This window comes from Tauraco erythrolophus, chromosome 18, assembly GCF_009769465.1.
Source record: "Tauraco erythrolophus isolate bTauEry1 chromosome 18, bTauEry1.pri, whole genome shotgun sequence".
NCBI lineage: Eukaryota > Metazoa > Chordata > Aves > Musophagiformes > Musophagidae > Tauraco > Tauraco erythrolophus.
Window position 1 is genome coordinate 3469101 of NC_141482.1, and position 25055 is coordinate 3494155.

At 49.7% G+C, this 25055-nt stretch overlaps 1 protein-coding gene across 1 annotated transcript in view; it reads right to left on the reverse strand.

Annotated features, from left to right (window-relative positions):
* TOX2 (TOX high mobility group box family member 2) overlaps window positions 1–25055 on the reverse strand; it is a 152340-nt gene that overhangs the window by 16013 nt on the left and 111272 nt on the right. Inside the window, exons 4-5 of the mRNA XM_086622990.1 lie at window positions 8129–8368; window positions 3439–3666 (exon numbers count right to left, since the gene is read on the reverse strand). Coding sequence (XP_086479116.1) covers window positions 3439–3666; window positions 8129–8368 — 468 coding nt within the window. The remainder of the gene's footprint in view (window positions 1–3438; window positions 3667–8128; window positions 8369–25055) is intronic.

The following is a 25055-nucleotide window of genomic DNA, read 5'->3' on the forward strand; positions in this document are numbered from 1 at the left end:
ATTCTTCAGATTCCCATGTAAGCTGCTTAGAAAGGGCCACGGCAGCTGTTGAAGAATGAAGATTACAACATCCTGCTAACGCGGCGCCGGAGATAGTTAAAGGTATTGTTATTTATTACGGTTACGCACGCACGGCCGCGCTGGAAGGGGTTAAAACGGGGAAGAAAACGGCGCTTTGCCGAACAGGTGTCCTTGAGCGGTACCCAAGGACACGGAGATTGCTAATCCTGTATTCCACAGCGTGATCAAATCACCAGGCAACAGATATAAATAAAAAAAGGCAGGAAATAAGGAAATTTAGATACAAGTGTGTCAGAGGGAAAATGAAGATTCATTGTGAAGAGGCTGAGAAGAGAAGAAGAAGAAGGAACAAAATGACAAAGGCACAAATGATAAACCAGTAAGAACGAAAGAAGGGGGGGGACGACCCTCTCCGTGAAATACGTCTGTGACAGCAGCAGCCAAATCAAAGATGCTCCTGGATGATATGGTTTCTTGCATAATGTGCATTCTGGTTCCCGCTCGGTGTTTGTCTTTCAGCTAGTGCACAGGGAAAAAAAAAAACGTATCTGAAATGGGATGTGAGCAACCTTTATTTTGCTTGTTTCATCAGGAGGAGAAAGCAAATTTGCTTTGTGGGAGCAGCAGCACCTGCTCAATGGCAAATAAATAGCTACAGCTTTGATATTGCAGTGCATATAACCATTAGCAGCACAAACGGCAGAGGATTAACCCTCGGTGTGCTGGCGCGAGCTACCTGGCAAAGGGGTGGCATCTCCTTTCTGCTCCAGGGACCCTCCATGTAGCGTCCGTGGGGCAAGCACAGCCGGAGCGGGGCTGAAGCTCTGCTGGGGCGGGGGGCATGGGACCACCCGTCCCAGCCCGAGGCACTGGCCGCGCTGCACCAGCTACAAGCCACCGGCACTGGGCTTTCCTCATCCCTCTGGCACCGGTACGATGGCCACCCCATGCTCTACGTAACTCGTTTGTGCATGATGGAGCTAGGAGGGAGGGAGGGATGGAAGGATGGATGGATGGATGGAAGGATGGATGGATGGATGGATGGATGGATGGATGGACACATCTGCAGGCACAGTGGGGCATGTGCCGGGGGCTGCTGACACGTGGTGGGGGTTCACAAGTCCAAAATGTTGTGGCTGAGGTTGGGTTTGTGGGGCAGCTGGCTTTGAACCCCCTCCCTGGGTGCTCCCTGCCTGTTCTGCTGGCTGTTCTCCAAGGCAGGAACCAAAACACAGCCAGGGCTGGGGAAACGCTGTGCCCATTGGAAAGCGGAAAATCAGGTTTATAATCCTCATCTGAAGCAGCAACTAACGGCGATATAAACGACAGCTTAATAACGGCGTGGTGGGGCTGGGGTCTGCACATCAGCCCCCTGGAGACACGATGTCCCAGCCTCACCTTGAACATCTCAGGCTGAGAGGAACCCCAGCCCAAAATCACATCCTCCAGCCTCCAGTCCATCCTCTTCTCTCACGCCAGGAAGAAGAGAAGCTTTCTTGACTAGGGATGCTGGCAGGGGAAAGCAAACAGGGACTAAACAAACTCCTTTCCAGCCAAACACTTCAAGAGTGAACGTGCCCCATTGCACAAACCAGCACTACGGCACCAGAGCCAAAGATAAATAGTGTCCCTCCAGCCGGAGTCCCGGGCAGGGAGGGAGCTGTCGTGGGAGAAAAGTATACAGCTGGAGACAAAGCCAGGAAGTTAATATTTAAGCATTCAGACAAGGAACAAATGACTTAATTAAATCAATTACAGAGGGAGAAATGGAGCCACTTAGAAAGCATGTGTAAAGAGAGTAAGGCTGCTGCTCCCTCATAAACAAGGAGAAGGGAGAGTTAGCAGGGAAGATAAACGCACTGGTCTCATCCCTGCTGTCAATTAAGAGCCCAGCGTTCGCCCGGCGCTGAGCCAGGGTTGCTCCAGCACTTCCATTCCATACACCACATTCGCAGCCCAGCTCAGTGCCCGATGTACAGGGACATCTGTAAGCAGATGGAGCAAGGGAGAGGCAGATCGAGATGTTGGGAGGGATGAAAGCAGGAGAAAGAGGTGACATAAAAGCTTTTCTGTGCTCCTGAACCTCCCACACCTTGCACCAACGGCCCAAACCCAGCCCCTGCCCTGCAGCTGCCTGGGGACAACCTGCTGCACGGAGAGGGGATGGATCTTCCTTCCTTCTTCAGCACAAGAAATTCCAGCGTGATCCCCAAAGACAAGAAAAGGGAATATCATGAAAACACCAAAGCAAGACTTTGCACGGTATGGAGACTCCAGATTGATCAGCAAACGGGCTTTCACCCCAGAAGGCACCTTGCTCTTGTGCCCAACTTGGCACAGGGTAGAAAGCAAGGCTACTTCCTAGTGTGACTTCCATTTCCAAGACTGTTTTCCTCCCTGCTGCTCCCTCCTCAAATGTAGCTGCTTAAATTCTGGCCGTGGGCACCCAACGGGAGACAGCGCCAGCCTGACGCCGGCAGCCAGGCTCGAGGAGAAGGGCTCCCGCTCACGGGGGGACCGTCAGTTTGGGCATGTTTGGGTTCCCAGACACTTCACACACAGTGTTAGATCTTGCTCTGTCTGATAAAAAGACATACATGCTCCGGAAAGTGTTCCCTGGGGTTTTCTCAATAGGCAACAAGCAATTACAGGCTTTTGAGACTGACTCAGCATCAACAAAACAGTCAAAGCAGGACCTGGGAGTCTCCGTCTGAAGCAGACTGAAAGTGGTTGACAGCTTTGGGGCAGCAAGGTTTCCTCTGTGAGGCCACTTCGGACATCTGCCCAAGCTTTTAAAGCCCTAATGTTAGATTTCAGGCCAGCAATGTAGAGAGCAATGGTTTTCAGTCGGTTTGCCGTCACTCCTTGTAAGTAAATAAGCAAATACAAACCCATCTCTCATCTCAGGCTGTAAACACCCCATTGTCAGGGAAAGGCCACTGATGTTTTCACAAAGTGTGATCTTACCAAGAATAATTAGTTGTCAGAAAAAATTTGCTCTTCCCCATGTAACAACCGAGATTTTTCTAAAAAAGAGGCAGAGGCAAAGCTTAGTGCCTCCTCCTGCAGCCCCATCCCTGCCCTGCCTGGGACCGGGGTCAGACCCTCCCTCCTTGGGGCACATAGGTGGCAAAGACGTTGTACAGTGTGTCCCCCAAGTCCCCCAAGGAGGTGCTCGAGGGCCAGGTCCCATCACCGCCGCAGTGGCCCAGGGCCGGCAGCGCGGCACGTGAAGCATTTGAGCATCTCCTGGAGCAGCACCGCTCCTGAAAACAGCCTCCGTCTCCGCACATCCGGCTTCTGTTTAAGCCCTAGCGACACCCCGAACGTGCCTGGGGAGACTCTGACACTGTACCATGGAAAAACGTATTTAAACAGTCGAAAGGAAAAAAAAAAAGAGAGATGTCAGTAACTCACTTGTTTTTGTTCTTCTCCCAAACTGTCCCACATTGACGCAACAATTTTTGATACGTCTCCGAAGGTAGCGTTGGGGTTTTGCCCTTTGATGGCCGCTTGCGTGTCTCTGAAAAACAGGGCGTAGGCTGACACGGGCTTCTGGGGCTCATTGGGATCCTTCTTTTTCTTCTTCTTTTGGCTTTTAGGCTTTTTGCCCAGGTCTGTTGATGGTCTTTTCTCTCCAGTAACCTGCAAAACCAAGACACGTCCCTTAGCAGTGAGCTGGGAGTAGGCTGCTACGAGTCCGTGCTAGAGTTTCTTAGCAAAGGGGACGAGAGAGGGCACGGGCAGGGAAGGGCTCCCAGGGGTGGCGAGGAGGGCAGCAGCCCTGGGGTCTCTTTGGTCCCCAGGAGCCTCTAGGATCATTACACAAAGTGCTGATGGGTGTCTGAGCCTGGCTTGGTACCTCCTCACAGACCAGGTCACAGCTCGGTGGTCCCTGCTTCAAAGCTGGGGCTTTGCAGACACTCATCCTCCATCACCCTCCTTCCCTCTCCTCCTCCCCGGCATCACAAGCTCGCTCTTCCCTTGATCCTCTCCTAGGCCCTCTCCAAACACCTTGCTTCCCAGCCAGATGCCTTTAGCAGTCCATGAATTTTTTTCCAAACTCACCTTCCATGTGGTTTCTGATTTCCAGCCCAATAACCCCCTTCTGCAGGCTGCTCCTGACTTTTCTCGGCCACCTGTGAGCGGGCGGCTCATCCTCCCAGCTCCCAAGGCAGGAGGGTCGCGAGCACCAGCATCACATTACCCATCGCACTGGGACCATCCACAATCTGTTTCACCCTGTTAACAGGTACATACCCCTATCCAGGAAAAATATCCAGGATTTGAACTATTTTAATCCTATGCATTGAACGCTTTCCATGCACCGCTCACTCTTTATGACCGGGTCAGGTGAGCTGTGTCCATGCTCAGTGCCTGGCAGGTGGTTGGACCAAGGTGAGGACACAGGCAATGGCAGCTGGATTTTGTGTGTGTCTCAGCCTGAGACACTGCCACCAGGCTGGGGAGTAAAACAGCAAGGTGGGAACAGGGATGTTTCCAGTGCAAGTAGCACAGAAAGAAGATCCTATGGCTGAGCCTCCACCGGGATGCCCTGGGCAGCGTGATCACAGAATTATAGAATGGTTTGGGTTGGAAGGAACCTCAAAGATCATCCAGTTCCAACCCCCCTGCCACGGCAGGGACACCTTCCCCTACACCAGGTTGCTCAAAGCCCCATCCAACCTGGCCTTGAACACTTCCAGGGATGGGGCAGCCACAGCTTCTCTGGGCAACCTGTTCCAGTGCCCCACCACCCTCACTGTAAAAAATTTATTTCTTCTATCTAATCTAAATCTCCCCTCTTTCAGTTTAACGCCATTGCCCCGTGTCCTGTCACTACACGCCCTTGTAAAAAACCCTTTTCCAGCTTCCTTGTAGCCCCTTTAGGTACTGGAAGGCTGCTGGAAGATCTCCCTGGAGTGATGAATTATATGGGACTGCAGAAGCCTCTGTGCGATGGTGTGTGAAGGGAAAGACCCCTGGAAAGTACTTGGACGCACACCAAAGCTCTCAATGCATTAACTGCGGTCAGCGAAAGCTCGCACCGCAGGGAAGCACCATTATCCCTATTTTATAGCGGAGGGAAAACTAAATACACCAGTGGTTAAACACGGCAGAGAATAACAACTGCTGCCAGCTGGCTGCTGCGCTCTGGATCTGTGTCCTCGAAGGCAAACACGGCACCAGCATCTCCGCTGCAGACCCACTGGGCTTGGGCACCAAGTGCTCAGCCACGACCTGACTCCGGCAGTCCCGGCTCTACCATGTGCACGGGCTAATTCTGTTAGAAAGTTGCCCAGTCTGGCACTCAGAGGTCTAAAAAACATAAAATTAAAAAAAAAAAAATCAACTGACACAGGTCTAAACATGAAGCTGTCATGAAAATTGTGCATCCCGGTGAGCGCTGGGAGCAAAAGGCCTTTTCTCCTGGTGGATTTGCTGCTTGGAAGCGCCGGGATTTAAGAGGCTTCACTTGAGGTGGCACAGGGCAGGGACGGGGAGGTAAAGGGCAGGAGCGCTCCCGTCCTCCGCTCAGCGGCTCTCGACCGGTCATGACGTTCAGTATCAGCGCGGTGACATTTGTCAAACAGGCAGTGACCATTAGCGATTGAGCAGAGAGACCCAAAAAATTGCGTTTAATTTAAAATTGCTCAATTGGGCTTGAATGGGAGGCCTGGAGGTGAAAGAGCAGCTTAGGGGGAGGGAAAAAAATGCATGATGGGGCTTCAGCCCATCAGCGAGTGAGATGGTGTTCTAACTCTAATCCTCCCTGATTCCCTGAAGCGCGGCGGGGGGACGGACCTCCTCACCGCCGTTGACCAGGTGAAGGAGCCGGGAACAGGCGCAACGCAAACACAGCCATGATGACAGTTTTACAGTCGGTCCTCTTTGGGCAGCACCAAAGAGCAAATGGTATTTATGGAAAACAGAGGCTGCCTGGAGCCACCAGTTCCCACGAGGGAGCCGAGCAGAGCAGGACTTGGCCTGGTCTTCCTGGGGTTTACCAGGTGAGATGCAGCAGGGGATGAGACAACAGCCCTGCCCTGGCCTGCAGAAGATGCTTGAACGACCTAAGGCATGTTCTCGGCTAAAGGCAAGCCCCAGTGAGCCAGCACCTTGCTGTCCCAGAGCAACAGCATCTCCTGAGGGCTGAGCCATGGTCAAAGCGACCATGAAGGCTCGTGCAGTGGCATGAAGTTCATAGAATCATAGAATGGTTTGGGTTGGAAGGGACCTCAAAGATCATCCAGTTCCAACCTCCCTGCCATGGGCAGGGACACCTTCCACTACACCAGGTTGCCCAAAGCCTCATCCAACCTGGCCTTGAACACTTCCAGGGATGGGGCAGCCACAACTTCTCTGGGCAACCTGTTCCAGTGCCTCACCACCCTCCCAGGGAAGAATTTCTTCCTTCTATCTAACCTAAATCTCCTCTCTTTCAGTTTAAAGCCATTGCCCCTTGTCCTGTCACTACATGCACTTGGACATCGAGCTGTTGACCACAACTCTTTGAGTGCGACCATCCAGCCAATTCCGTCAAATCCATGTCTCTCCAATTTAGAGACAAGGATGTTGTGCAGGACAGTGTCAAATGCTTTGGACAAGTCCAGGTAGGTAACGTCAGTTGCTCTTCCCTTATCCACCAATGCTGTAACCCTACCATAGAAGGTCACAAAATTTGTCAGGCACAATTTGCCCTTAGTGAAACGATGTTGGCTGTCACCAATCACCTCCTTATTTTCCAGGAGGATCTGCTTCATGATCTTGCCAGGCACAGAGTTGAGATTGACTGGCCTGTAGGTCCCCGGGTCTTCCTTTTTAGTTTTTGAAAATGGGGGCTCTGTTTCCCCTTTTCCAGTCAGTGGGAACTTCACCAGACTGCCACGACTTCTCAAATATGATGGATAATGGTTTAGCAACTTCATTTGCCAGTTCCCTCAGGACCTGCACATGCACCTCATCAGGTCCCACGGACTTGTCCACCTTCAGGTTCTTTAGATGGTCTTGAACCTGATCTTCTCCTACAGTGGGCGGTTCTTCATTCTCCCAGTCCCTGCCTTTGCCTTCTGGGACTTGGGCCTTGCAGCTGGAGCTCTTGCCAGTGAAGACTGAGGCAAAAAAAGTCATTGAGTGCCTCAGCCATGTCCGTATCCTGGGTAACCAGGTCTCTCGTTTTCTTCCAGAGAGGGCCCACATTTTCCCTACTCCTCCTTTTATCATTGGCGAAGCTTTTCGTGTCACCCTTGTTGCCCCTGTTGCCCCAGATTTAATTCCATCAGGGCTTTAGCTTTCCTAACCTGATCCCTGGTTGCTTGGACAGTTTCTCTGTATTCCTCCCAGGCTACCTGTCCTTGCTTCCACCCTCTGTAGGCTCCTTTTTTGTGTTTGAGTTGGTCCAGAAGCTCCTTGTTCATCCATGCAGGCCTCCTGGCGTACCTGCCTGACTTCCTTTTTGTTGGGATGCACCGCTCCTGAGCTTGGAGGAGGCGATTCTTGAATATTAACCAGCTTTCTTGGGCCCCTCTTCCCTCCAGGGCTTTATCCCATGGTACTCTACCAAGCAGATCCCTGAAGAGGTCAAAGTCGGCTCTCCTGAAGGCCAGGGTAGTGACTCTGCTGAGCACCCTCTTTGACTCCCTAAGGATCTTGAACTCCACCATGTCATGGTCACTGTAGCCACGGTTGCCCTTGAACTTCACATTCTCCACCAGCCCGTTTTAGTCTCCACCTGCCACTAGAAATCTAACTTTGTACCCAGGTGTTTGCAGAACCTTAGCCCTGAACTTGCTTTGCTCATCAAAACCCTTGTTGGAGGAAACTCTGCAGCTTGATGGACCTGGTAAACCCTGGAGAGAAAAGCCCAACTCTCATTGCCAAACTTGCTGCATGCACAACCCAGGCATGCGTGCTAGCGTGCCATGCCATACCTCACCCTAGGCTGGAGATGATTTCCCCATCCTTGGGAAAGCCTCCCACTATATACACATATTTAAAAAAAATAGATCAAAAGTCTGTGCTCTTATTTAGCACAATTTATCCCTCACTGAAAAACATCATCTGCTGTTTTCTCGCTGTCTGTTAAAACAGGCGTGACTGCACGTACCTTATAATGTGACTCCGTCTCCTCTTCCTGAGTAGAACTGGAGGGAGATGGTGTAGCAGACTTACTTCCCGGAGGCGACGGGGAACCGTGGGTTACACCGCTCCGCATCCCCATCTGAGAAATCAGCTGTGACTGGCTGAGAGCGCTCATGGGGCCGGCTAACATCCCGGGGCGATTGAGCAGGGGCACTTGACGGTTGGACTCATAGGACGCGGCGTCCGAGTGGACCATCTCCTGGATCTGAGTTGGGAGAACATCACTTTGCAATTTAAAAATGTATTTATTTATTTATTATGCTGTCAAATCACTTTAAGGCCAACTCGTATTGACTGATTTAAGATTATTCTACACAACTGGTAAAGTCTTCCTTATGTCCCCTTCCAAACAAGCCAAGAGCAAGAACTGAGTACCGTGCACCCAGGGCTCTGCTCCTGCCATCATCCTGCCCACAAGGACTACTGAGAGGTGCTAAATCATCTTTAAACACAGGTCTGTGCGTCCAGGAGGTGCCCCGCCTGCCTCAGGGACCAGTGGTGTATGGGACCTACCAGGGTCTGAAAGAAAAGTTCAGAAATGAGCAATTTTTGGCCAGATCACCAGGAGAAGCGAGGGCGTTGCAATGTCCCTGGCATTTCTGGGGCCAAGCCTTCCTGCTGCACACGTGAGGCCATCGCTGAGCACCAGCACATTTTGTCTCAAGGTATTTGGGGCCCGTGGTTGACCGTCCAGCTCTGGGCTATCAGCAATGCAGTGTTAGAGGCCGTGGATCCCAAACATGCTCTTTCCGAGCAATACTTGGTGTTGACATTTAGTAACTGCCTAGGTGAAAAAACACCTGCTTGTGAAGATATTCTCATATGAAGGTATTATCTCATGAAGGTACCACAATCAACCCTCCTGCATCCACTGTACAGCTGTTGAGTCACTAGTGCTACTGGGGTTAAACCTAGAAGTAGTAAGCACAAAAGCAGCCAGTGGAAGCCCCATGTCCCCACTCCCACCACGTTGGTCTGCCCGAGGCTGTGACACTGCCATCAAGCCAAAGGTTTGTACGTTCCCAAGCCCTAGAAGCCCTGAGCACCACAACACACCCGAGACGGACCTCAACGTGCCGGGGCAAGCTCTGCTGGCGACCACCACCTCATTACAACTCCTCCTGGAGATGACCCTCCCAATCAGTTCCAATCCCACTCAAAATGAACATAGCAGAAAAAACCAAAGTCCAGACAAGGGCAAAGAAAATTATGGGCTGCCCATTAAGATTTCCCAGTGGGAGAAGGAAGCAGAAGCGATGTGTATGTGTGTAGATAAGAGATGAGGCTACATGAGAGTTGTCCCCCAAAATGAAGAGTTTCCTAATACCTATTTATCTGTTCTTATAATGTGAGAGAGAGGGGACATCTGATGGGACTGCAAGGCGACTAATCACACACGGCTGCAGGGATGCACGGACACGGCACAGGCCACCGGCACAAGTGTTGCCTCCTGAGGCTGCTGAGCCCAACGCTCTTGAAAGATTCAAAAGAAAAATGAAACATATATATTTATGGCTAATAAGAAATGTCAAAGGCTACATTAGAAAAAATAAAAAGATCTTGTGGAGCATAAATTATGGCATAAACCAAAGTCCAAGTGGCTGGGCCAGGTGGGAGCAGCAACAACCCCCTGTCCTGGCCAAGGAGCAGAGATGAGATGAGATGGGGACAAACCCGACCATGTTGTAGGTGCATGGAAGGTTCTGGGGCTGCCCTGCTGTCTGCTGAGCCAAGATCCCATTTCCAGTTTGTATGGTTTTCCCTGAAAACCCCATTTTCACCCTGGCTGCCCCCTGGCAGCCCCACCACAGCCGCGCGGGCACAGCCAAGCCCCCTCCTGCCACACGGCCTCATCCAGCCACTGCCTGAAACGTTTTCCAGATTTTTTTCCTTTTATATTAATCTGATTAATGCTAACATGAGTTTAAAGACCCAGGCTTTATTTATTAACAATCTTCACTTCCGACAAGCCCGCTGAGGTGCAATCTCTCCTTACCAGGCGGGGCTGCCAGCTCCATCAGCAGCACGTACAGACAGAAACCTGGGGAAGACCTGCGAGGGCTCCGTAGGCTTCAGAGGAAATAAATCCAAACACAAACCCAGATTTACTGCTGCAGGTCAGGAATCAAGAGCTTTACACGACATCCGACAGCGTGTTCTGCCCTCTTTGGGATTCTCCATCAGGAGAGGAGCGCGTGTCGGGGGAACGGATTTTCCCAGACCTGCCCTTTTTTCTGTATTAATTACGAAGCGCGAGGATTTAACGCGCCGGAAGAAAATAACGTCTCGCATTTCAACAGCACGAGGAGCCTGACCACGCCGAATTGCTGTCCTTGGCTGCGGATACTCGTGGATACTCGTGGATACTCACACTTCACGTGTCCTTAAAATCTGCTTTATTGCAGAGGTTTGGCCTCTCCTTGCCACGTGCGAAATCCTGGCCCAAAAGACCTTGAGATGGGGACGGGCGACGGGCTTGGGAAGCACAGGAGGCATCAGAGAGGCAATTCGTGCGTTTGCAATGGAATTTGCAAACGTCTTGGGAATGGCCAGGGGTGAGAGAGGCAGCGACTGGGAGCCTGCGAGGTGGGGGGACGGGTCAGCAGCCCTCTGCCGCGCGAGCGGCAAGCTCCTTCCCAAATCCCAGTGGAAAAGGTGCATTTGTCTCGGATTTTGTCAGTCTAATCCAGATCTTTCACATTGGGGAAGATCTGCCAGCTGCTATGGAAGAGAATAATTTATTGTCCTTATTTTAAATGGAAATGAAGAAAAAGTTTAGGAGATGGGTGTTTTAGAAACGGAGAAGGCTCTGAAACGTGGCTTAAAATTTTTTAAAATTTAAAGCAGCTCGTTCACATTTGCAGCCATGGCAGTCTCTTTGGTAAATACTGGATTAAGACAATTTTTCTGAAACTTTTATAATGTGGCCAATGGACCACAACGGCTCTGTTTATCCATTAAATATGTAACCATATACTTTTTCTTTACAGTGCATGTTATTTATGCATCAGAGCAGAACAAGTCCAGGAGTGCAATTATGGAGATGGGACACGTGCTGCAAACGTTGATGAAAATTTGGAGGAAAAAAACAGAAACCTGAGCCCTGGCTCAGAGAATCCACACAGAAGCCTCGGGCTGACAGTAACTCAACCACAACCCTTGCTTAAAAATTGGAGACACTGCGTTTTTCCTGGGACATCCCCCTGCTCAAGAATATCTTAGCCCAGAGGTCTTCTCCTAAGCACCTGCCTATTTCTTTACATCATTAAAAACTGGTGGTTTTACTTAATACCTTTGCAGAACACTGCCAGTTCTGACCCCCTCGCTCACTCTCCCATGTCTCCATCTCTTCTCCCCCCCAGTCAGGAGGTTTTGCAGAAGGACATGGACAACCACATTCCTTGTGTGCAACCCTGCTGAGCACCACCTGGAGGGGCAGGATCCAGCCCCGCCGTTTGCCACTCACTACATTTCTCTCCACTTCCCTTTCTTTTTTCAAAAAATGCAGTTTTAGAAGCAACACGCCAGGTTGGCAAACCGAAGTGAGAGAAGGTAACGAATGCACCGGTCCCCCCGCGAACGCGAAGGACCTCTCCTCCCGCTGCACCCACGCTCTTCCCCTCCCCAAAGCATGCAGCAGCCCCGCAGAGCCCCACGGAAGCACACGTGGAATCAAATAAGCGCCCTGCTAACGTGATGAGCTCCATCACCAGGAGGAGCGGCTCCAAGAGCCAGGTTGGATCCCGTCTCCATCCCGGGCACCCAGCACAACGAGCTCGGCGCGAGGTGCTGCGAACGGCTCGGGATGCGTTTGCAGCCTCCACTGAAAAGATGTTTTGCATCTCAGAGGAACGACGAGTGAAATGTGATGTAGTCATAGCTAAAGTAATTAAGTGCATCTTACTTAGCAGATTCCCAAAGGCTGTGCTAACTCAAAGACAGCTTTTTTCCCCACAATATTTCTTTTTTTTTTTAAATGAATATGCATATCTGGCCTATAAACACTCCAGCTAATCCTAAGAAGGAGAGAAAAATAGGCTGACGAACAGCACGTGCTCCGCGCTCCCTGTTTCTGGGGAGAAGGGTAATCCAGCGCGAGCGACAAAACGCCGCGAGGAAGACCTGGGTGCTCTGCCAGCAAAGACGACATTTCGAAACGTGTCAAGTGGGGCTTCAAGTTAACTGTGCCCCCAAAATTCACACGTGAAAGGCAGCTCTTTCCAGCAATAAGGGCCACGGCAACAGCCAGTAGAACCGGGGCTCTTGTCCCAGGCACAGGCAGGGGTGGTTGCTGGTGTTGAATGTCCTCTCCCGCAAAATCCTAATTCCCAGCTGAAGCCTTGAGGCAGGTCCCAGCCCCATAACCACCTTCTACCTTCGCTTTGCATGGGATTTTTCTCCTCCTCCTCTCACATTCTTCGGTCTCAGCCACACCTTGAAGATATCACCATGTTTTGGTGGCAGAAGTACAAATCCAGAGGTTCTGCGTTGTTCCCCCACGGTGTGTTTTGTCCTTGCTGCATTCGTGGCTGGGCTGCAATCCCGGGTGGATCTGTGCCGAAGCGCTCACAGATGTCACCCAGCAGGAAAGGAAGAAATTTGGCTGGAGCTCACCATACGGCGTTGGCTGACCCCCGCCGCACCGCAGCCTCCAAGCTGAAGTGGAGACGTGTAAAGTGGGATGTGTAAAAGATGATGGCCAAGGTCAGCAGGAGCGGGTAGACGGGGCAGCCCTAGCCCAGGGGCATCGCCCCACGTGTTGGGGAGACCAGCACATGGGGACCACCAGGCTTCCCTGTGGAGAAGGAATTGGGGATATTGATGGATGAAAAGCTGGATATGAGCTGGCAACGTGTGCTGCCAGTCCAGAAAGCCAACCATATCCTGGGCTGCATCCAAAGCAACGTGGGCACCAGGTCGAGGGAGGAGATTCTGCCCCTCTGCTCTGCTCTCGGGAGACCCCCCCTGCAGTGCTGCCTTCAGCTCTGAGGTCCCCAACATCAGAAGGACATGGAGCTGTTGGAGCAGATCCAGAGGAGGCCACAAAGATGATCCGAGGGCTGGAGCACCTCTGCTCTGGAGACAGGCTGAGAGAGTTGAGGTTGTTCAGCCTGGAGAAGAGAGGGCTCCAGGGAGACCTTCCAGTAGCCTTCCAGTACCTAAGGGGGGCTTATAAGAAAGACAGGGACAAACTTTTCAGCAGGACCTATAGCAATAGGACAAGGGGTAATGGTTATAAACAAAAAAAGGGTAGAGCCAGACTAGATATATGGCACAAATTTTTTACAATGAGGGTGGTGAAACATTGGCACAGGTTGTCCAGAGAGGTAGTAGATGCCCCATCCCTGGAAATATTCAAGGCCAGGTTGGACGGGGCTCAGAGCAACCTGATCTAGTTGAAGACGAACCTGCTCATTGCAGGGGGTTGGAACTAGATGACCTTTGAAGGTCCCTTCCAACCCAAACTATTCTATGATCCTATGACTGTCACTCTTCCTAGGCAGAGTTCACATGGGTGGGCTGAGCAGAGCTGCCGGAGCCTTTCCCGGCCAGGGCTTCCTCCCCAGATGAGAAGACTCGCTATCTGAGAGGGGTGGCCACACAACTCATCGGCAGCGTGGCTTACCTCTCCTTAGGTTTGCTCCTGAGAACAAGCCATTACAATCACAATCAACCAGGGAGAGAAATTATCTGCTGAACAGCTTTGAAGCAAAGTTTTCCCAGCAGGCTTTTTCCGCATCGAAGTTTCAGTGTAAACGCATCGCCATAGCTGAAATGCTTAAAGATGATTTACTCAAAAAAGAGAGCGAGCAGGAGAGAGAGAGAAGCTGATAAGAAAATATATCCCCAATTACCATCCTTCCTCTTCCCGATTTGTAACTGCTCCTAATAAACTTTCATGGTCTATGTAAAATGCTTTAGTGCAGTGACAAATTTCTGCTGGAATTTGAGATGTCTTGTTCAGAGTAATAGCTATCTCACACAGGTGCCCAGCTGCTATTGTAAAATCAGTAAGCATTTAATTGAAACAAATGACTATAATAATAGTACATTATCCCTGCAGGCTCATAGCCATAACAGTTTTAATTATTGAGTTAAGAGTCAAACTAATTTATCCTTTAAAGTAACAGCCACATCTTTGGTTCCACCGATCATCCCATTACCAGTACGAGGGGAATGGCAGGAAAGAATTTTAAAAGGAAGCAATTTATTTTTGTAGGAGTGGGGGGCATTTACCATACGGCAGATGCTTTCTATATGCAATGGAGTTTCCAGCCATGGTCCTCACTCCCTGGGACAAGCGTTCCTCCCAGATGCTCCTGGTCCCCACTGGGACCGAGGACCCCCCTACCAGCCCCTGGGGATCTGTAACCCCCATCAGGCTGCCCTGGGGTGGCTTTGCTGGCCCATGGGAACTGGCGGAGATGGCTTCGGAGGTTTGGGCACATGGAAGTTTTGTTGGAACTACATGGAAACTGCAGTTTTTCTTCATCGAACACAGTGAAAAAATGGTTTTACAGACTCAAGTTTGCAAACGTGCTCTGAAGGAGCATCTCTGAATTCAGGGCCAGGCAGCAAAGAGAAAGAATCCACGTTCACGATTCAAAGAGAGTATTTCTGAGACGCAGACATGCCCCAGGGCAGATCTGAAGGCACAGCTTTCCCCTCGTTTCATGACCCGTCTTACTTTTGTCCTGGTGGCTGTGACATGGGGGATCTAAAGCCCCACTGTGAGCCCGCTGGCCACGGCATGGGACCCGCAGGTCGGGGGACAGAGCAGGACAGAGGAGGGGGGGCTGTAAGGAGGCAGGGGAGGAGGGCAGGGGCTGCCCACTGCCCAAAACCCTCCCCGCCAGCTGTGGTCCAAAAACTGCCCATGAGGATGGACTCGCTTGCTACATCGCCCCGCGGGTGATCCCTGGAGCAAGCCCTACGTGCAGCCCCCGCGATCAGCCCCCGGTGCTCCACAGCCCATGGCTTGCCAGACCAGAGAGCTCTCACCAGACTGTTCTTCACCAAAGCGTCTGCAGGTCATAGTCAAAGCCCTCCTGCCTTGGCCAAGGACGCAGAGCGGTCCTCTGCACTCTCTCCAAGTTTCCCACCCTGCTCATTGCTATGGATGCTTTTTGGACTTCTCCATCAGCCAGCACCCACCCCGAAGCACGGCTGTTCCCTGCATAGAATCATAGAATCATCAATATTGGAAAGGACCTCTAAGATCATCAAGTCCAACCGTCAATCCAATACAACCATGCCCACTAAACCATGTCCTGAAGTGCTACATCCACCTGTTTTTTGAACACTACCAGGCATGATGACTCCATCATTTCTCTGGACAACCTGTTGCAATGTTTGACCACTCTTCCAGTAAAGAAAATTTTCCTAATATCTAATTGAAATCTCCCCTGGCGCAACTTGAGGCCATTTCCTCTTGTTCTATTGCTGGCTACCTGGGAGAAGAGACCAACATCCACCTTGCTACGACTTCCTTTCAGGTAGTTGTAAAGAGTGAGAAGGTCTCCCCTGAGCCTCCTTTTCTCTCACATCCCTTTTCCAGAGCCACTGTCTCTAAGGAGAAGACTCCTCATCTTGAAAGATTTTCTTTGCACCTGCCCGTGGGACAATATTGGTTCTCCAAACGCATATTCAACATCAGTGCTCAGTTTACCAGGCCACGCTAAAAGCTCTGCATCTCCATCTTCTGCTGCTTGCCTACTTACTGCATCATCTCCAAACTTCCCTGGCAATTACTTAATGCTTTCTTTGGCAAAAATATGACAAACTCTGGGAAGACCGAGTGACAAGCTGATCCACCAAACTCGTCTAACATCGATTCGGTATTGTTTAACTTTCTCAATATACTTTGTGCTTCCAAGTCAGATGTCTTGCAGATGTCTAAGTGTATTATGTTAACACTGTTACCTTTATCACTCAAACCTGTAATCTCATCAAAAAAAGATATCAAGTTAGTTTGACAAGATTTGTTTTCCATCAGCCCATGTTGATTGGCATTAATTATATTACCTTCCCTTAATTCTTTATTAATTGAGGCCTGGATCTGCCACTCCATTATTTTGCTGAGGATTGATGACAGACTGACAGGTCTGTAATTACCTGGGCTGTTCTGTTTCCCTTTTTAAATATTTGCACATTAGCTCTTTTCTAGTCCTCCAGAGCTTCCCCAATATTCCAAGAATTACCAAATACCAGCATCCACAGTACCGAGAGCTCCTCAGTCAGTTATTTCAAGCCATGTGCAGACAAGTGACCTCAGCCTGATAACTTGAAGAGGATTTGAGCAGATATATATGAAAAAAATAAAGTTTTACGGTCTGTTTTAAATCATAGAATGGTTAGGGTTGGAAGGGACCTCAAAGATCATCTAGTTCCAACCCCCCTGCCATGGGCAGGGACACCTTCCACTACACCAGGTTGCTCAAAGCCTCATCCAACCCGGCCTTGAACACTTCCAGGGATGGGGCAAACTGTTACAGGATCTCAACTATTTATTTAATTCAGGAAACTGCAGATTTCAAGAAAGGCTAGGAAACTGATGTAAACTCCTGTTCCAGATTTTACACCTTTGCTCTTCTCCTGTCTACATTTTCTGTCACCTGGCAAATCAAAAATCCCATGGAATTCAGACCAAATAATTAAAGCATATTTTAAATGACCTGTAGGGTCATTTAAAAGTATAAGGGTTTATTTATTATTTAAATATATAAGGGTGTTCCAACCCAGCTAGCTAACCTTATATTCAAAGACAGAATGCCACATAATTCGAAATTTCAACCTTTCCTATTAATATTGGTGGTTCCAAATGCAATGTTTTCGAACGTGAAGCTTCCCCGGAAAGCCATACGGCTGACCCCAGACCAGGCTCCCAGGGCTTCTCCCAGTTCAGTTGTGTTTATATGTCTTCTTACAGGTGAAGCTTTTTTTTATCTTCTTCTGTTACTACATAAATTTCTCCATGTCTTTTCCTGCCTTGACCACCTCTGCATGTTTTTCTCCCCTGAAAAAGAAGCTCCCTGCAGCTCGCAGGCCCTGGGGGGGCAGGAGAAGGAAGGACTGAGGGCTGGTTTTGGGAAGCACCTTCCTGACAAGCTGCATTCAGCACTTCAACAGGCTGTGATCTTGTGTTACGATATCCTGCTATTACGGGGGAAAGAATCCTCCAAACACGATTAACGCTTCGCAACGAAGATAAAGCACTGTACCTTCTGGGTGAGAACGGCGGCGCAAAACAGGATGGAGACCGTGCTCGGCACACGGGAAATATTCCACATGGATATTCTCATCGCTCCCGGTGCTGGAAGGGCTCGGCCAAAAGGAACGGACCAACTCGGTACGGCATGAACTGAACCTTGTTGTTTTCCTATGATACAACCCCCTCTGCATGGTCATCTGCCAGTAAGAGCGTGACTGTGGACTTGCACAGCAGAGATGTCCACGAGGGTCCCAAATCCAGTGACTCCCATCCCTGAGGGGTGTCAACCAGGTAGGAGTCCTGCTTCAATGTGTGCTTCCCTCTCCCTTGGGCTAGTGCAGTTCTTACACAGATTGCAAAAGGTTATGGTTCTAAAGCACCTCAAGAGGACAAAAGACACACTCAAGCTAGCTGAACCTCCAGACCTGTCCTCCATCTCAGCACTGCTGCAGATCTGCACCCCTAGCTGGGATGTTGCTTCTTAAGGAGAAGATTAAAGTATTGTAAGGTCCTGGCCCATCCTGAGTCCTGAATCCCACCAACTGTGTGATGATGGAGAAACAACACAGATGAGATAGGGACCTGAACCGCACATGGGACATCTCCTATAGCTGATCTCCTGCAACCCTGCAGCCCCACCTCACCTGCACTATGGAGACCCCAGGGCTGATCTGGGCTTCCTTCACGCTCCTGAGCTGCCTCATCACCAGTGGACAGGTGACACTGTCCCCATACACCAGTGTCACACAATGTTCCTTTGATTTGAGGGAGGGATAAACCCTGCTGCTTGCATTGGAGGTGCTTGAGAATAACTCGACGGGATGGATATTGCAGGAGAACTGCAGAAGCAACCAAGACTGGTGGTGACATTGATCCTGGGCATGAGGAGCTCAGATTTCTCCCATCTCATAAGATGTGGCTCCTCCGAGATGGGTTCCCACCCGTCCCGCTCCCTTCACTGCAGGGCGATGTGCTGCCGTGGGGACCTGCCAGGCGGGAGGTCTAAACCATCCATCCCCAAAACGATCCCTCGCTCCTTGCCAGAGCTGGGTACCACGATATGACAACGCTACACCAAACGGCTTAATTCCCCTCCACTGACTTCTCTACAGGCATTTTGACTCTTAATGGGGAGCAGCATTGAGTCTTAAAAGGCGGCGACGCACGAAGCCAAGCAACCGTTGTGACCATTCCCATGGGGAGCAGGGAGGGGGGCAGCACATATCCCTCTCCAAGTTCACTCTCCTGAGGTCAAGGATGAGCAAAATGGTCCAGCAAAATGCAAGCAAAGTCCTGGACCATGCACCTGTCTGGAGGAGGAGCGACTGCTCCAGCCTCTGGGAAGCAGCCTCCCGTGCGCTCCGCTGGCATTCCTGCAGCTCTCAGCTGGAGAACAGTCTGTAAATAACGTATTCAATAAACTTCGTGGGGTTTTTTTTTTTTTTAAGTACATTATTTTACGGATAAAGTACAAGGCTGATAATTCAGTGAACGTGTTTGCAAATAATCTGTTCCATTAATTTCCAGCATGTTTTCTGAATACTTTATTTAGCGATTTTGTAAAAACCGTTTGTAGGCGAAGGCAATTGCCGCTCATCCAGGCGTAACACCATCACATCCCATAAGCTGGGGCTGGAATTCCCCCGTAATGGACAGTGGGAGGTAATTAAATAGCACCAGACCCTGAGCCCCCCGCCAACCCACAGTGGGTATAAAACTTAATAAAATTGTCACATTCCCTTCATAAATGTTGGCAAGAGGAGGAGAGCCAGTGAGAACCAGCTACGTAGGGGAAAAGCAGCAAAGGGGATAGGTGAGAAATACCCACACTATAGGGTATAGGTGTAGGGACCGAGGGGGCTAAGATGGTCCTGGGAGTGCAGAGGGGTCTGCACAAGCCCTGAAGCCCCGCTAGAAGGATTTCCTACTCCAGATTTCTGGCTCTGCACTTGAGATAGATGGAGGAGCAGACAAATTATCTCAGGGAGCATTTTTGTTGCATTATATGGTTCTAATGGTGAGGCAAAGCTATCCCCATGGGGAGGAAGTGGAAAAATCTCTTCAGCATTAGACCTGTTGATACATCAGATTTTCTTTACTTTTTGGCTTTCACTTTTTAATCCCAAAGATACTGGTGGGGAGATAGATTCAGAAGCCAGTGTTAAAACCTTCTAGGAAGATAAGCACCTCTCTAGTGGGACTTGTTGAGTCCCAGGGCTGGGATTAGGGACCAGAGTTACGTGGTGGTATAGGTGGTCCCTGGCACGCTTCCCAGGTCCCCTCTGAGCGTGGATGTGATCTCCAGCTGGGTGCTCCCAGGGACCATCACCTGCCCAGCAAAGCTGCCCCACAGGTCAAAGACAGGATCTGAGACACACAAATAGATTCCTGAGAAGCAGAGATCTGGTTTCGTGCAAGTAACCCGAGGGATAAAAAAAAAAGGGAAAGCAGGAAAATACTAGAGACAGAAAGTGTTTCGCTTCACAGCTCCAGCTCTACAGAGACTCCTTGGGGGAGTTTGCTTTTCCTGCTGGGTTTACCAGATCCTTGACGTTATTATATGTTTAACATCTTGAGTTACAGCTCGGCCTCCTTTTTACAAGATTTTGAACTGCTGGGATGGACAGAAGTCCTGCTCTGCTCCTGCGAGCTCTTTGGCACTCCCAGCACTCACGGCACTACAGGCTGCCGCACAGGAAGAATCTAATTTCTCAGAAAATGCAATGGATTTGACATCCACTTCTGTTCCCTACACAACAGAGGACAATGCCAGAAACAAAAAAATGAGCAAAATGGAAAAAAAGAAAAATGAGTAATAGAGAAAGCCCTTCTACCATTGAGAAGCCAGTACCCTGGTGGGAGGCACTGGCGGAGGCTGGAAAGATGCAAACTCAGGTCTGTCCTATTTGCAGGAAGGACGAGAACTCCAGCACCACCAGACAGCCGGCCCAGCTGGCCCCCACCAGCTCTGCTGCTCCGCAGACCTCACGGGGCCCAGGACAGCCGAGGGCTCTTCGAGAATACGACAAAAAGCTGCTGGTGGGATTGGAGGCCACTCATTTGGTTGTTGTGATCCCACCTGCCAAACGGGACAACAGCTAAAGGGCATTCTGTCGTGTGTCCTCAAGGAGGTGGAATCCCATCCAGTCCTTCTCCGTCCCGCTGACAAGGGGTAGCACCGTGGGGGACCCCTGGCCACATGGCTCTGCACTGCACAGTGATGGCTGTGGAGCACGTGGAACTGAGCCTGTCCCCAGCCTGGTAGAGGGGCGAGAAGCTTCACTTTTGATGGAGAAGATGGTGGGCAATGTGAGGACTGTGTAAATCCTGGTGTTTGCTTCTCAGGGTAGTCGGGGGATAAAAATTAAGGTTGGCAAGAGCACCTCCAGCTCCTACAGGACTTCCCATAGCCAGCTCACCTACCACTGGACACCACATTCCTCCATCCACCCTCTCCCCCACGGGCTGGACCTGCAGCCACATTGGCCCCACCATCTGCCATCGTATTTATTGGCCCCTCCCTGTGAGCTCCTCCAGCTTACTGTAGCCTCACTGCACAGTTCAGTTCACTTGGGTTTATGCGTCTCCTGGCTCTTCTCAGACATTTCAGATATTGCATTCACATAGAGCAATAGACTCACAAGTAACGACAGGCCTCCAAGTTTTATGGCATCAAGCATTAAAGAAGAAGAAAGAAGAAAAAGAAGAAGAAAGAGGAAGAAGGAAGAACAAGAAGAAGAAAAAGAAGAAAACTAATTTTAGAATACAACAGGAAAATGGCAAGACTACACAGAAAAATTGTCCCTGTGGGATTAAATTCTGTGAATGAATTTTAAAAGCTTTTTTTTTTTTTTTAAGGTTGAAAAGTTTAACAGCCCACTTTTCAAGTACCATAAGAAATGCCTGCAGTATTAGAAAGAGCTGAGTTCCCCAGCGCTGATACCACATCTGCACACAAATCACAACACTTCTCTTACACATCTGCAACGAGCTGCCCCCTTTTTGCCCCCCACCTCGGTATCCCTCTGTGGCCAGATATTGCTGAGATCATTGTGTTGGTTCGTAGTAAGTGTTTCATAAGAGCCCCCTATTACCGGGAACACAAGCACCCAGGGAAGAAGGACGGTTCTGCGGCTGAATATTCATTAGGAAACTATTTGAGTTTCAAAATGCAGCTGTGCCAGAGCAATCCGAGACAGGGAACTGCATCTCCCGCACACCAGTTCCCCGCCAGCAAAACGATGATCATGGCATTTACCTGCTCTGCAGAGGGGAATCTCCGAGAGCTGCAAGGTCTGCGACGACTTTGCCGCATCCCGTAAACCGCTAACAGAAGGCACAGCCTATTATCTTCTCGTCTTTAATTATAGCAAACGCTGAGCACTTCCAAAATTGGTGTGAAAAGCCCAAACGACTCCGTATGTACAAAACTAATTGCAGGAGGGAACAGAGGAGAGAAACTTGAGCACCGTCTCCTGCCACGGGAGCCAGATGCCGTAACTTCTGTTCTGACTCCCGACAACGACAAACCCTTCTCATTTCTTAACTAGTGAATATAACTGCAGACGCTATTCCACCGCAAATTACAGACAGGCAAAAACCTACAACAAATGCAGAATTAAAGCCATACGACTTTAGAAAGTGCTTCCTTAGGTTCCAGCAGCAACGTTAACGGGAGCTGCTGCACTGCCTGCGCTGTGCAATATGGTTTATTAGATTAGCTGGAGTGTATTAAGGAGGACCAGTGAAAGAACATTCAGTCCATTAGCATCTCTGTCCTCTTGGGCTTCTTCATGATGGATCACAGACACCTGAGAGATTCCTTTAGCTCCTTCTAACATCAAGACACTCAATTCCTGGAGGTGAAACATGCCATACCTAATGAGGCTTGGGTCTGCCCAAGACTGGATTGCCACAATAACAAGTGATCCTACTGCCAGTCTATCTAATACAGGTATCGGCAGGGATTCAGGCCATCAAAACCACTTCCTTCCCTCCCAAAACGTGTCACCCCAAGTGGAAAACCAAGAGTAACACATGACCCTATTAAAGGTTTCATTTTTTCCAGTGGGATTACATGCTGGCACTGGGGAGCTTGATCAATCGAGTCCCGAGGTTCAATCAATAAGTGTCAACGACAACATACTGCACTACAGCAATGCCATCCATTTATCAACTTAAATAACTCCACTCACCCAAAAGACAGAGGCACTAAACCAGTAATTAAGGTCTTCAGGGAAGCCAGAACGCTGACTCTGCCGTGTCGGTGGCTCCTGGGACAGCCCTGGGTTCTCGGTGCTCCCGAGGGAGCCAAAGGTCCTTCCAACTCAGTATCAGGCACGTTACCCAACAGTGCTGAGCTCTTGATTTGATAGATACAGCAGGACTCAAAGGCAACGGAAAACGTTTCAATTAGGCTCTTTAAAAAAAGCAATCGCTATTTTGTCTTACACATTGTGTCACCAAAACATTTTGGATGGCATGGCACGCTCAGTGCCGCATTTGCATTTCCATCTGATCAGACATCAAGGACACATGCCAAGCGAATGTTTACATTCCAGATCAAATAACATATCCCAGAGATCTCATTAACCTGCTGACCTGGAATTAAACAAAACCACCTGGAAAGGAAGCGCTTTCCTCCACAACGCACACCCAGAGACACCTTCTGAGTTTGCCAGCCAAGCTTTGAACAGAGGCAGCTTCATCTAGGTGTAAGGAGTTGCGTTCCCTGGAATACTTCCCAGTTTTTTTCTGTCCAGCAGGTTTCAGCACAAGCGTTGAGGTTCTTCAAGAGCTACTGTGGTCTCTACACGTACGAACGGGCTTTAGAGCCAAACAGCGCGGCCACGGCGGTAGGTTGGGGAAGCAGGTGGAGTGCAAAGAGCAGACAATATTCGTCCCCCTGAAGGGTTTAGCATCTCCACAGGGGGCTCACAACTGATGAGGACCTCAGCCCTCCCTGCTGTCAAGGACATCGTTATCCCCTTCTTTGTGTAGTGATAGGACAAGGGGCAGTGGCTTAAACTGAAAGAGGGCAGATTTAGATTAGATCTAAGGAAGAAATTTTTTACACTGAGGGTGGTGAGGCACAGGAGCAGGTTGCCCAGAGAAGTTGTGGCTGCCCCATCCCTGGAAGTGTTCAAGGCCAGGTTGGATGAGGCTTTGAGTAACCTAGTGTAGTGGAGGGTGTCCCTGCCCATGGCAGGGGGGTTGGAACTAGATGATCTTTGAGGTCCCTTCCAACCCAAACCATTCTATGATTCCATGATTTTACCACCAGCAGCCACACCGCCAGTGCAGCCCCCAGACCCTACAGGGCTGCCCTAGAGAGGGTTGAGCAGCCGGGACCACATAGCCCCCGGCACCATAAGCAAAGGGGCCCGTCCCCCACAGGAAAAGCACTTCATAAATACCAAATAAAGAGTAAAACTATTCCTGTTCTGCTTTAAAAAAAAATGCAGCCATCTCAGCTCAAACTTTGGGGTTATTTACGCGCATCTTTGTCTTTTAAACAAAAACTTAAAGCTGCCTATAGGAGACGACTGCCAAAAACTTTTATCGCTTTCGCAGACTTGCTTTCCAGGAATACACAATATTTCCCAAGTAGCTAGAAGCGTATCAAAGAGGACATGCCATAGCACATCGGCTCGGGAGAAGCTACAGCAGGATTCTGCGATCTGGACTTATAGGAAGGGGTTTGACCTCACTTGTCTCAGCATCCCCAGCTGGAAACACAATAAAGCAACTACCCCGGACCCGAGATGGGCAGATACAAATGCTGTGTCACGACGGATGAGATTTGCAAAGATTAGGCCATTCCATGCTCACAATTTCCTCTTCCTGAGATGCAGAAGATGAAGAAGAGACAAATATATTATCTGGGAAGAAAGGGTTACTTCTCAATCGAAAATGAATGCACTGAATTCTGAATTAACATGTGGGATAATTAAAACCATCTTTCCAATGAATTTATTATAGGATATACAAAGCTAATTATAAATTCTCTGTTGCTTAATCCCTTGCAGTTTGCTAATGCAGCGTTGAAATCTCTTTGGCCACACTTGTTTAAATTATTCATTAGACACAGCAACAGTTGTGAACTGCAATTTAAATTGGCATCTCATGAATATTCAATTAATACAATAAACACTGGAATGTTTTACTGCACACTGCTCGATAGTTTGTGCTCGAGCTTGTGTTGACACATTTTTATTAACTCTTTATAAAGGTGTTACCTATTTATGTCACTGATTACAATGAGAATAAAAAGTCCCACTCATAAATATTGGTGTCGTCGTCTTAAGAGAGACAATGTAATTAGGCAAAGCTTCAAAAGTCATAATTAATATCGGGTGGATATCCTTTCCCTCCTGTTTGCCTCTGAACACATGGACTGGCACGCTTCCAAAGCCTGGCACATCTACCCATGTCGCACCTTTGGCACCACAGCTTTCCAAACTGTCCCAGCCAAATCCTGGGGTGACCCTCACGGGGTCCCCCTGAGCGATGCTCCACCCGGGACCCCGCAGCCCCCGGGGATGAGCGCCGGGCCGGCGTCCCAGTGTGCCACCCGCCCAGAAGGTGGAAAATACAGAGATAAATAGAGATAGATGCAAACATTTACTCTCTGGTCTCAAGACTTTGGCCGGTCAAAATTAGGAAATAAAATGCAGCTGGA